The sequence below is a fragment of the Anser anser genome (assembly GCF_964211835.1).
Source record: "Anser anser genome assembly, chromosome: 1".
NCBI classification, from domain to species: domain Eukaryota; kingdom Metazoa; phylum Chordata; class Aves; order Anseriformes; family Anatidae; genus Anser; species Anser anser.
In genome coordinates this window covers 76,305,456-76,319,411 of record NC_139720.1, presented here as the reverse complement: position 1 = coordinate 76,319,411, position 13,956 = coordinate 76,305,456, and the positions used below count along the sequence as shown (strand labels likewise).

Sequence of the window (13,956 nt, the reverse complement as noted above, 5' to 3'; positions counted from 1 at the left end):
GCCATTGTGTAGATGCTGTCGAGCTACGGAGTTAGCTCATTAGGCCTAAATCTAGCCAACCAGTCTTGGCACTTGTCAAATCAAACCTGCCATATGAGCAAGAGCTGGTTTCTAGTCTATAAAATAAAAGTCCCTCTCAACAGAGGACAAGACGGTGTCTGTAATACTGCTAACTGCAATGCAAAGCTTAGCTGAGTAAAATGAGACCCACACAACAGCTGTATAATAGTTCCAAACTGGACTCCACAAAAACCTCAGAACGCTCTTCATAATTTAATTTTAGGATCTCAGACACCTCACAACCCAACCTTCATTATGAGTGCTATGCGCTAGTCACTGAAAAAAAAAAAAAGTAATGAAAAGTGACCCTGACCTTCACAGCTCTGAAAACAACATATATAGGGAGTGCATGATAGAGATACAGCCATCACATATGAAAATACAGACTTAAATTTATGTCTGAATTTACATCTGAGTGCATGCACATGTGTGTGAGAGAGAACATACATAAAAGTTTCTCATGATTAAATTTAGTAAGCAGACATCAGAACCTGCATTTAACCTAGCCATTATTAAATTTGCTGATGAGTCTATATAAGGAAGTTGAAAGAAGAGGAAAGAATTAGAATATTTCAAATGAATTAGACAATATGATCAGTACAGAAGAAGCACTGCATTCCTAAACAGAACAAAACAATGACATTTGCACAGGTAAGAAACCAGCATACAGGCAGATGCAGCCAGCAAAAACTGATTCAATGAAGAAAAGGGAGGTACAGGTGTGTACAGGAACTCACAGAAAGAAAAATTCAAATTAAAGTAGTATGAAGAAGAAGCCAATGAACAGTTTCAGAGATGGTGGTGATAGGGTCAGTGGTGGCAGCCAAAGAAAGCAGCCAAAGAAAGCATTCCCAAGACTTTTTTCAAAAAAAAAAAAAAGTAGGTGAATTACCTGCTAGGAATACAGAGAAAAAGTGCAAGAACTGTGAGTAAAACAATTCTAGCAAATAGTAAATTCATTAAGGAAAAAAAAAATAGTTTTGGTTGTCCCATACTACTGACAAACTGGTCATAAGTTGTAGCAATTCAAATTAGATATATGCCCAAGGTGAAGATGGTGGAATTACCTCACTCTGTAGTTCACTGGTTAAATGACTCGTGAGGATCTGGGAAATGCCGATTCAGTTTTTCTTCCACCTAGCAGGATCTGGACCTACGTCTTCCAAAAGAGTAACGCCATCTAAAAACCACATGGTGCAGACAGCAGAGGCAGCCTGCTCTGCCTAAAAAAACCTAAGCATCCACTCAACTAGAAGATGGCTTGTGAAGTACAGTACTCACATGCACAACAGGACTTTGCCAGGGGGTATAAGGGAAAATGCCCCTACCATATAGCCAGTGGTAAGGGACTAGAAAAGCAAAGAAAAGTTAGAAAAGCAAGTTAGAAAAAAAAAAAAAAGTTAGAAAAGCAAAGGCTTAGAGTTCAAAGGAGGAGATATACTTAGTGAAAACAAAGAGTCCTTTTGGTGAAGAGTGGCAATACAGGCTACCAGCAAATGCCATAACTCCTGGGCTACCACCACCGACTTGCAGTGCATCACACTGATTTAAAAAGAAGCTTTAAAAAAAAAATCCAGCACAAACATACAGTGTTTGCAATTTGAAGGGCAAATATGGCGTAATTGGTGACAAAACCTATACTGCAATTAGAGACAAAATAATCAGGCTTGTCTTTCTTGGGACTTGTAGCCTGGGAGATGAGCCTTCTTCACAGCTCTTAATATAATTTGCTAGTAATTGTGACCAACCCCATGCTCCCGTATTATTCATCTCAACTGAGCATCATACCTAAACTTCAGATTTACATGGAGTTTTGTTTATGAAGGGGCCTTCCTGCAAAAAAGTGAAGAAAAAAATCCTGGAGAAAAACAAAAATAATAATAATACAAAAACATGCCAGGCCAGGAATACCTTTCCTTTTAGAATGCAAATCCAATCTATAATTCCAATTGGTAAAGACACCTCTTGTGGCATAGAGATGGATAATGCCCTACTCCTGAATGAATACATTACACTGCACTACAGATTTCAGCAGAAATTAAACTTAATAGCAACCAGAGTTCTGAAAATGCCTGTTAAAACTAGTACACTGTGGTATCTCAGTATGTTAACCCAGTTTAGGAGGCTCTTACAAACCAGCATTTTCACAAAGCAGTAATGTGAGCAGAACTCCATAGGTTAGATGATTTATAAAATGCTATATGAAAAAATAAGTCGAGGAAATTAATGGCCAGCCTTGCTCCTGCATGTTACGTAGCCCTGGCACACAGCACAGCAGTTAGCCTCCTATAACACCTTCACTGTTGACTCATTTGTGAGTCATCGCATTTTTAGCAGAGACATCACGTTGCAATTCTGTTAGGAGCCAGAGACATTCTGTAAGAAACAATGTATGTGTTTTCAGAGCTGATTCAGACCTGTGTGCAGCAGCAGAATAATAATAATGTGCTGGCATTCATGTCTCCCCTTCTCCCCGTGAGTGCAGAGCCTCTCAAGTGGTCTGACTGCTGGCTTTATATAAGCAGAGATACTGCCATTTTAAAACTGATTATTTTTATTTTTAAGTATGTTTTTCAGATTGTTTTTCAGCCTCAAAAAAAAAAATCCCCAAACCTATTCTAATTGTTTTAACTGCATCACCTGTGACACACATTATGAAATTTTAATTAAACAAACTTAGTTGCTGGAAGGTAAATAAAAAAAAAAGAACTTAGAGTGTTTATTTGGAAAAAAATAATTTGGGATGGAAGCAAGAAAGAAAACATTGAATCACATCATTGTTTGGCATTCATAAATATAGACAGAAGTCAAAGAGGTATGTCAAATTGGACCAGGAAACCCATGGCAAAACTGTCCAACTTCTTTACAAGAAAAGTAAATGCATACCAGTCTCAATCCTAAGAAAAATCTCAACAGTAAAAACCAGTTTGGAACTGGTTAGGACTAGCACTCTCTCCCAAAAATGCAGATGAATGGAGCTAAGGTAGCTATCCAAAGACAGCCTTTTAATACTAATGTCATGTTCCCAGCTGTTCTTGACATCATTTCCCCAGTGTTTATAGTGCTCTTCTAGATGCTGTACATTTCTGTGATTGGAAATTATAGACTACTTCGCAGCATAAAATACACCAATGTGGGATTTAATGGAAACTATAACAGAGCACTGCATTTTAATGCATTATACATTAAAATCTCCTAGTGTTCTAGAGAGCTGGAGAACCCCCCTCACCTTTCCCTACCCAACAAAGCCTTTAAATCAGAGAAAGGTCTTCATGCTACAAAAAAAAAAAAAAATCTTCTGCAGTTTAGATATGGGAAAAACATGTACAAAGAATATTAATCAATTCAATGCAAGGCTAAATTTTACCAGAAATCAAAGCAGTGTTTCACCAGACAATATGGCTGAAATCTCAAGCAGCAGCACATAAATGTGCAAGGAAACTCAGCCCAAACACAGCTTGGGAACAAAAGTCCTAGTCACTTCCAGCAATATTTATGGTCTCAGCAGCCAAAACCCTTTTAGACTTCTAGTCACTTAAGGCAAAAAAGACAGACTTAAGCAGAATCTAGACGCCTATGCCCACTACCGTACCATAGAAAATTCTTCTCCATCATTGCTTCCTAAAATTGACAGTTGCCTAAGCAACTGTGATCAAGACTTATAAACCAGGCAGTGAACATGCACAGGAAGCCCTGTCACACATTTATAGTTAAGGGTTGGCACAAAACACACAGACGGCTATGCCTTCTTCAAAATCCAGCCAGAAGAGAAGGAGCTGGTACCCTTTTATCCATCAGATTAGCAATGAAAAGCAAAACAGACTGCAGGCTCAGTTTCTTCCTTCAGCTGAAAGATTTAAGTATGCCTCTTCATTTTCCTACGGCTCTAACTTCAAATTATGCTGGGGTAGGTCCACTTCCATCCACCCTCTAGAGCAGATTTACTTCACTGGCAGTACTTCAAAATTAATTTGTTCAAAAGATGAAAAAGATGATGCCTTTGCAGTTAGTCAGGCAATCACCTGGCTGAAGAAATGCCACATGAAAACCATGGTACAAGAAAAGCTTATATGATCCATGTTATATGAATACTGGATACAAGACTGACATAGATGACCCTTCAAGAACTCCAAATACTGTAAGACTGCCATACTTCTGAGGGACAATTCAAAACACCGCATCATTGTAAAATAAATTTCTGCACAGGGATGTGAAGCTTCGCTACTCAAGTTGCTTGAAGTCAGGATGAAGACTTAAAATAGCCAGTGCTGACTCACGGTATTTCCAATGAGACTGTAAAGGAGAGAAGGATCCAAAGGGATTTCTAACATGCTAAAAGCACCTGTAAGCTTGGATTTATATGGAGGTGTTACCAAAACTTATCAGTTGTTCTTTCACAGAACGTTTTTCACATGAAGTGCTGACTGTGTGAAGTTAAATTTCCACAGAGAACCAGTTTTGATTGTCAATCAGTTTTGATAACATTATCAAAGAAAATATTTGTCTAATCAAATTTCTCTGGTCTTGGTTTTTGGTTGAAACCAATGCTCAGAAGGATTATGCCAAACTGTTAGAGCAGTCACCTTCAACATTCATGTTCAGATTACTCTTGTTCCTTCTTAATTACGCAGCCTAGAGAATATTTAGATGAACTGGAAATGCTGCAATTGCAGACTCTATATTATATCCAAATTACTATAGCATGGTACAGTAGGAGTGGGCCCTTTGTGATGAGGATCTACCATCTACCCTATACATCTTTTCATATGTTTTAATTCAGATTAGCTCTAGCCTAGTTTTTTGGGCTAGGCAGCCATGAGAGCCTAGAGCACAGTAGATACATTCCAGATGTGCATCCTTTAAATTTGATCCAACAGAATACAAGTTTACACACTCTGAGATTGCTCCGCAAAGCGAAACGGAGTATCTTAAATAGGGAATAATTAGGTGATTCAATTAAGGAAGTGCCATCACAATGTGAACTAAAACATTAATGCAGATGAGCTGTATGAGAACCCAGCTCCACCGTTCACAGCATGAGAGCATGAACCCAAGCTCTACCAGCAAGCACTGTATTCAATGGATGTTCTAGAACTTATCTCGACTTCTGTCAGAAAGCTTCGGGGGCTTCAAATGTCATTCCAGTACCAAAGAGAAACAACTGTTGGAACTCCTATATTTTCATGAGAGAGAGTTCTCATTTCTCCGGCCAGCTTAGCTGTTACTGCTATATTACTACTTACACCAAATACCACAGAAGACAGAAAACTAATGTTACCAACCCTTACAACAGTCTCCATTTTTATTAAAATTGCAGTGCTGGAGGCAAATTATTATGTAAGAATCTTGGTTTTCATTTAAAAAAAAAAAAAAAAGATCTTCCCCATCCAGAGAAAAACTTGAAAATGTGTCTGTTAAAAGAACAAAAGCCAGAAGGCAAACAGAAAGAAATTGAATTTATTTTTTCCTAAGAAGATCTCTGTGTTTTCATGGCAATCTCATGAATGTGATGGAGGAATGATTCTTTCTTGGACTATTTGTTTAAGAATAAGATTCACTCGGGGTTTTAACTCCACTACTTTCACACATTATAAACTACAACATGTCTAGCCTTGCCTCATTAGTTAGAATTAGCGAGCACACTCTTAGCATTGTACAAGAAGACAAAGGCCTTTACCTGTAATAGCTACAGACTGTCTGGAAGCATCTGTCTTCACGTCCAACCCATCCACACTGCAGCAAAGACAACTTAGGTCCTTGTGACGGTATCATGCGAGAGTTTCCTGAAGTTTGGCATGGCTCAGCCTAAGCCTGTGCCTGAATATCTCCTTACGTGTATTCAATACAGGTAATGAAAAGAGTCACAGCATGTCCTTAGATTTAGGGCCATGCTTGACCTACAAACATGCCCTGGGGGGGCTCATCTCCACTAGCAGAGCCTCTGAATTGATATTGGTACGTAAGTAACCGGATTTGCTTGTCTGGTTTACTTGCTAAAGAGGGTGGTGGTGTTTTTGCCATAATGTAGCATGCCTAATTTGATAAGTATTAATATGTTTAATGTCTGCAGTTTCTAAGCAGAACTGAATTCCAACTAATGCCAATTTGATGCATAATTTGAATAAGCTTCCTATCTCTTCCTTTACACAACGGAAAACTTTCTGTAACAACAGTTCTGAATTGCACACTAGCTTATACAGGATACAGAAGATAACCCCAGTGGTTGTGACATGTAACTACAGCGAAAGCCACAAAGGACTTCCATATGTTGGACTTTATTAGGTTAAGGATACAGTATTTCCCAGATTATATGCAACATGTAAATTTCACTTACCAAAGCTTTTCCTTCATTATTACCTTCTGGATAGTGTGGGTTAAGCTGGAAAAGAAAATAAGTCAAAAACTGTCTTGACAGCTTTTAGACATTTCAGAAATGGGGGAGAGGGTTTGGTTCAGTATTCAGTTGTGCATTTACCCTGAAAAAGAATTGTGGACTATTTATAACTAGTATAGCAATAACAGTACAAGAATTACCGATCCAATTTCTGAGCAACTTACTGGCTATGTCCTCACTTCAAAAAAGTGCATCTTACAATAAAGGTTGTTAACTCAAGGGAGGAATCTCAAATTAAATTAAAAAAAAAAAAAAGGAATGATGGAGAGAAAGCACAGATAGTTACTAATCTAAACATAGCAAATTACAGTCATCCCATCATCCCTACAAACACACAAACACTTTCAGGATTGACCCCAAGCAGATGTATTGAGATAAAAACTAACATGTTTCATGTCTACTGAGACTGGACAGGAAGACATAACTCAGAATAAACACCTCTTTGAAACAGGAATGGCAATGCCACTATAGACAAGTGTTTAACTACTTTGTGATTTGGCTTAACCATTATTAAAGGGGATAATATTTTCTATGTCATACCAGGACTATCAAACATCAATTAATAACTAAAGTAGGATGAGATGCCTGGATGAAAGACACTACTACCAAGTGTAAAGCATTACTACTTAAAAGTGTTCAGTATGGTTTGACAAGAGGAATACGTAAACTAAAAGATGAGGGATTACGTAGGCAGACATACACTCAAATAAAAAAACACACGTATACCTACATACTGGCTGGACACAAAACCTTTCAGGATTTCACTTACATAATGAAATATTTTTACCTCAATATTTACTTTATTCCCTGACATAGGATATGCCTTCAAAGCATTGAAAACTTTGATCCAAAATGAGTAGTTATAAAAGGTAATTCAGTTTTTAAGCAATGACAGCACATGTACATCTTACAGGTAAGTACAGTCATCTTATTGGCATGAACTTGACATTAACAGTGTGGAAGACCCAAAAGTGAATTACACAGGGCAAGCTAAATGAATCCCAATAAAATTTTTCAATACTACATAATCGTCATACATTTAACATTACACAGAAAAGTGCTGTGAAGGATGTTTTTTTTTGTCTTTTTTGGTTGGTTGGTTGGTTGCATTTTTTTGTGTGCCCGTTAGTTTGACTTCAGAGCCAGGGAAGCTCATGGAGCAGATTATCTTGAGTATCATCGCAGAGCACTTGCAGGGCAACCAGGAGATCAGGCCCAGTCAGCATGGGTTTATGAAAGGCAGGTCCTGCTTGACTAACCTGATCTCCTTCTATGACAAAGTGACACGCTTAGTGGATGAGGGAAAGGCTGTGGATGTGGTCTACCTTGATTTCAGTAAGGCTTTTGACACCACTTCCCACAGCATTCTCCTCAAGAAACTGGCTGCTCATGGCTTGGACTGGCATACGCTTCATTGGGTTAAAAACTGGCTGGGTAGCTGGGCCCAAAGAGTTGTGGTAAATGGAGTTAAATCCAGTTGGAGGCCGGTCACTAGTGGAGTCCCCCAGGGCTCAGTACTAGGGCCAGTTCTCTTTAATATCTTTATCGATGATCTGGATGAGGGGATCGAGTGCACCCTCAGTAAGTGTGCAGATGACACCAAGTTAGGAGCATGTGTCAATCTACTTGAGGGTAGGAAGGCTCTGCAGGAGGATCTGGATAGGCTGGACCGATGGGCTGAGGCCAACTGTATGAAGTTCAACAAGGCCAAGTGCCAGGTCCTGGGGCACAACCACCCCAAGCAGTGCTACAGGCTGGGAGATGAGTGGTTAGAAAGCTGCCTGGCAGAGAAGGACCTGGGAGTATTGGTTGATAGTCGGCTGAACATGAGCCTGCAGTGTGCTCAGGTGGCCAAGAAGGCCAACAGCATCCTGGCTTGTATGACAAAGTGTGGCCAGCAGGGCTAGGAAAGCGATTATCCCCCTGTACTCGGCTCTGGTGAGGCCGCACCTCGAGTACTGTGTTCAGTTTTGGGCCCCTCACCCCAGGAAGGACATCGAGGTGCTAGAGCAAGTCCAGAGAAGGGCAACAAAGCTGGTGAGGGGTCTGGAGAACATGTCTTACGAGGAGCGGCTGAGGGAGCTGGGGTTGTTTAGCCTCGAGAAGAGGAGGCTCAGGGGCGACCTTATCGCTCTCTACAGATATCTTAAAGGAGGCTGTAGCGAGGTGGGGGCTGGTCTATTCTCCCACATGCCTGGTGACAGGACGAGGGGGAATGGGCTAAAGTTGCACCAGGGGAGGTTTAGGTTGGATATTAGGAAGAACTTCTTTACTGAAAGGGTTGTTAGGCATTGGAACGAGCTGTCCATGGAAGCAGTTGAATCACCATCCCTGGAGGTCTTTAAAAGACGTTTAGATGTTGAGCTTAGTGATATGGTTTAGTGGAGGACCTGTTAGTGTTAGGTCAGAGGTTGGACTAGGTGATCTTGAAGGTCTCTTCCAACCTAGATGATTCTGTGATTGTGGTTTTTTTGTTTTTTAGTTTTTTATCAAGTTATCCAGGATCTTATTTATATTCTATCATTTATATCCCTTTACCCCAAAAAGCCATCTCCTCTCCACATACTGAGCCCAAAGAAAGGAGGAAAACTTTTAGATTCTCCCAAACTTACTGAAAATACCTTTGCTCTGTGTCATGACTTGATGTGTTAGCACAGAAACGAACAAAGGGTTATTCTCCTGCTTTAATTTCAATGTTCACATTAGCTACCATTACCCTCACAAACCTAATTTAGAGCCTATTTTCCTCCCTGCATTGACACCTACCCCAAATATTGCATTTTGCTCCTTCACAACATTCTCAGTTTCCTACCTCCAGCTCCCACCTACTTATGTCATACGGCAACAGGAATGCGAGATGAACACTGAACGACAGACAGCTAGAAGATCCACGTATATACATCCATATTTATGTACATATATAAAAAAACTGTTTTCATATAGTTTTATTAGTTTTCTCACACTTCTTTCACCATTACTTTTGTTTACCTAGCACCTTAAAATAATCCCAGTTGCCCATTTCGATAGCCAAACTGAGTTCTGAACTTTTGTTCTTCCATTGACAGCAGAGAAAATAATCAAGCAGTGCTTCTTAGTCACTTAAGACCACATACTTTCAACAATGGTGCATAGAAGGTACAGAAGACTAAATTTAACCTTACCTTCAGACTCTGCTTGTTGTAAGCAAGCCAGAAAAAGTCTGAGCCATCTCAGGTCTGACACTACACTCAGCACAGAGAACTGTATCTTCAAATGGAGTAAGTCTATGATGTTTCGTTAAAGCACTCGTGAATACAGTTGTCTACTCAGCATGAGCTGGGCCTTGAGTCCTGCTATTCTTCAACAGTTTGCTCTCAGTATAATGATGCTTTTAAAAATATATCTACAACAGGAGACACCAGGAAAATCTCTCTCCCACGCCACTTCTTGCCTACTTTAAAAATGACTAAACAGATTGTCTTCAAATTTCCAAAATAGTTCTCTTGTGGACAGAGGCTGATGGAGACAGAAGGCTCAAATGAAAAATGAAGTACATCCCTAGAAATGTTTTTTCTTGCCCCACTGTAACAGAAATAACAAAACTAAAGAGATTTTTTTTAGAAAAAGTTTGAGATGCTGACGTTAAACAGTAAAAACAATGGAATGCAGTTTTAGGGCTGACATTAATGGCTCCCTTTTCAGCTCAGCAGGTGCTATTTTCATTTCAGCTGAGGTTGTTGCCACTGAACACCTCTGAAAATCAGATCATTAGCTATTATCCTAATACTATATTTCTCCAGGTAGAGAGGCATAAATCATGTAGTGTTGTATGGCATATTATACCTGTTCTGAGTCCTTTTCAATATCCAAGTACAACATAAGGAGCTAGGGACACAGTGATGGTCCAAAACCTACTGCTTTTTCTGATTTATATAGGATCACCTCTATGCTCCTCTAGGAGTCTTTTATTTAAAGAATCCTTGAAAATAACAATACTAATATTTTTTTCTTATTGCTAATGAAATTGAGTAAGATTCTTTTCAGTTCTTGAGAAAGTAAATAAGAATACCATGCTAAATGGGTCCATTTCAGCTTAGCAGTCTCTATGCTTTTTGGGGTTATTGAACACGGAGTTGCAGTGTTCCTGAACTATAGCTGAAGTACTGTATATTTCAGCCAAACACCACTGGAAGGTGCATGCAGTCAATACACAGAAAGAACATGATGCATTCTAAACCACAGAGCTCAAGCAAGTAAATTATATAAATCATTATTATAATAGCTCCATTATTTGTTTGTTGGGTTTTGTGTGGGCTTTTTTTGTTTGTTTTTTTGTGTGCTTTTTTTTTTTTAGAGTGTATCTCCAACAGCTTCTTTTCCAATACAGAATAATTCACAAATCCTAATCATCCACCGCTTCTTTTTCAACATACTTAGGATGAGCTTTATATATATTTATTTGTTTATTTTACCTTTTCCTGGACAGGAAAGGAAAAAGTATCACAAATGAGAGTTCAGCTTCACCATGGCTGACAATATCAAAGATCATTTCATATTATGGCAAGCTCATGAGACTCACCATATCATCCTAATGCTCATCCATGATGTAAGGCCACATAACCTAACCACCTGAGTAAATAGCAATGACTATTTGATGGTATGAGAGGTGCAATCTATATCAAGTAATGCAGACTGCACTAGCAGAGAGTAACCAGAGAAGAGCAAAACAGAACTAGCATTAGTGAAGCAGTGAAATGGTCACATGGCAAAAAGTGATGGAGTCAGTGTGGCCTAAAGATTACCTGAGATGGTAGGTCAGGGTAACTGATAGCTTAAACTGATAACTTTTGTTCATCATTCACTCCACTGCCACGTAAAAGTCCAGCTCTGTTACAGGGATTTTACAGTTGGCAATGCTAATATTGCACCTGTCACAGCTCAAACAACAAGGATTTACGACACCACAGATAATTGATCTTTTTCAATTGCTTATACATATGAGCCCAGATCCAAGTCTGCACATCCTCCAGCCCACATAAAATACCCTAAGCTCCAGAAAATGGTGTTATCACACTTGTTTTTTCCTTTTCATTGTAGCACCAAGGAAGACATTATGGTTTTATCTGCATGGGCCAACAGTGCACATTAATTCGTGCTACATGAGCTTTTCCTTGTACTAAGGTCCTATCACCAGTAGTTACAGTAAATACCACTGTAACTGCAAATGTAATTTGCACAGTATAGCTCACAGGAAGTAACTGGGACCTAAATTAATCTTGGACTTCATCTGTGGGGTAAGAGAGCTTCGAAGCAGCCTAGCAAACTCGTCAGGAAACAGGGACAGTCAATACCATGACAAGGCTGCCACAACTACACAAGACCATATTTTAAACACTAAAATCATTGACTATTTTGGCATTTTTATAAAGATTTGCACCTAAAGAGAAAGTAATACTTTCTTTTAAATCTAAACAGAATTAGCATTTACTTGTAATTTTGTAAGAAGGCAAATTCCCAGCTTGTGATCTACACAGGGTATCTGCAAGAGCCTGAAGGCTGGATTCGTAGTTGGAGATGGTCTCCCCCCGGTATGTAAAAACTGGTATCTCTTAGATAGATTTCAGGTTCCGCCTTTGTACATGGTGGCACTTAAGAGGAGACATATGAATGCATATATATACCAATATATTCATACTGTGGGAGCACCAGAAGGTCCCCAATATGTGTGACAACGACATAACAAAAGCCAGCTTTTACAGGTGGAAAACAGATATACACAATGTATTTAACCATTTCTAGTTAAAATTATTTGGAGGCTTGTAGAAGAGCAAGGAATCAAATTCCTGAATTTTTGCCTACTGCCCTCACAACAATCTTTCTCTTGTAAAGTTTGCATAGGAGGAAGTATCAATTTGCAACTATGTGTTCGTGTGTTACTTCTGGTAGTTGGTGTTCAGAAAATTAAGTGCCCTGCTAATCCTAAGAGGTATCCTGTTAGATCGAGTGACACAAGTCCCAGGCTCTTTTAACTCTACTGATCATTAACGGCAGTCAAAATTATTCCTTAAAGTTTTCAATACGTAAGACTTCATGTTGCATTATCTCTCCTGAGTTTTTACTATTGAGTAGAACAACTTCTCACTAATACACTGCTCTAGGTTTTCTTTTGGTTTGTCTGTTTTGCATCTACACACAGTAAGATATGCTTCACAGTCCAACAAGTGAATTGTAAGTCTCAGTCCATACTGTAGCCAAACAGTTTGGAATTTCACATTTATATTAAATGCTTCTTTCCTAGACAGAGATGCAAGGAAAGTACTCAGCCTATTTTTGGACACTCATTTAATTAAGAAGGCTAGAGGGGAGTTTGGGAAAAAAAATTTATGCTTATTTTTATCATGTTTTGTTGACTAGGTAAAGGATATTTAAAATCTCTTCAATGAAAGAATCAGACTGCCAAATTTCAGCTAGAAGAGCATTTTAATAACTTGATTAAAAACAGCATTAAACAAAGAATAAAAGGTTCTAATTAAACACACAAAAACAGTTTCCATTTCGTCTGATAACCAGCCCATTAACACTCAGCCTATTTGTTACCCAATCAACAAGGTCAAGTGCTTAGGGAAAAAAAAAGCCACCACAACAGTCAACTTCTCAAATCTTTCATCTTCATTAGGCTTGCTTGGTTCTTTGCTATGTCATACTGATTAGTTTTCAATAAATCCAAAGGACTTTTACACAATTTCAGAAGACTTCAGTGGTATTCAAAAAACTCTTGCCATCTTATTAACTTGCTAGAGAAAGAGCAGCTGTAACTCTACCTAGACAAACTTCATTCAGTACTGCCACAGCATCTGGTGCTAAGTTCCTGACAATCATAATCTGAGGAAAGTTTTAAAATCTCAAATTTTTAGGATTGCATTTTGCTGCTGTTTTGCTTATGAGCCCTGTCTTAGGGAGTTTTCAGGTAGGGCTCAGAGACACGAATCCTTCATTTGGCTTCAGGTCCCCCATGCTGCCAACTTAAGTGGCCAGGGATAGTTCGCAAGGGAACCCCGAACCCCCCCCCCCCCCCCCCCCCCCCCCCCCCCCCCCCCCCCGAGACCAAACTATCTGCTTGTCAAAAACAGGAATGAGAATAGGCTCTGACACCTTCCTGACCCAACTGCTCACTCTTGTTCTAAGATTAAAGGATAGGTCATCTTGAAGGCATTTTTAGTTGCTGTATAAGCAATGGCAGGCCTATGTTTTGGTATTAAAAAAAAAATCCTCATCTCTTCAAGGGTTATGTTCTAAATATTAATATTCCCTATGACTTTCAGTGGCCCTCCCAGAAATAACTAGGAATGACTGAATTGGACATCACTGAAACTTTTAGAGTTAAAAAAAAAAAAAATAAAGGCCTTACAAACCTTCATCAAGCACCAAAAATAAAGAAAAAGAGGCACCAATATAATTTAATAAAATCTTCTGAAGTTATCTTGAAATAATAAGGAAATAAAATGCAATATAGAACAGAAGTG

The 13,956-nt window shown here is 39.0% G+C and overlaps 1 protein-coding gene across 12 annotated transcripts in view; it reads right to left on the bottom strand.

The window, feature by feature from the left end:
* ITPR2 (inositol 1,4,5-trisphosphate receptor type 2) overlaps window positions 1–13,956 on the bottom strand; it is a 266,325-nt gene that overhangs the window by 191,105 nt on the left and 61,264 nt on the right. For 9 of the 12 annotated variants that reach the window (XR_014578295.1, XM_083820748.1, XM_083820746.1 and 6 more), the window contains one exon: window positions 6,395–6,439. The exons of 2 other annotated variants lie outside the window; for them this stretch is intronic. Coding sequence is in view for 8 of the 10 variants with exons in the window: in XM_083820748.1 (XP_083676874.1) it covers window positions 6,395–6,439 (45 nt within the window). In the remaining 2 variants the exon portion in view is untranslated. Of the gene's footprint in view, window positions 1–1,127; window positions 6,364–6,394; window positions 6,440–13,956 lie in introns of those variants that run through there. One more of the 12 variants, XM_083820747.1, reaches the window with a different exon arrangement.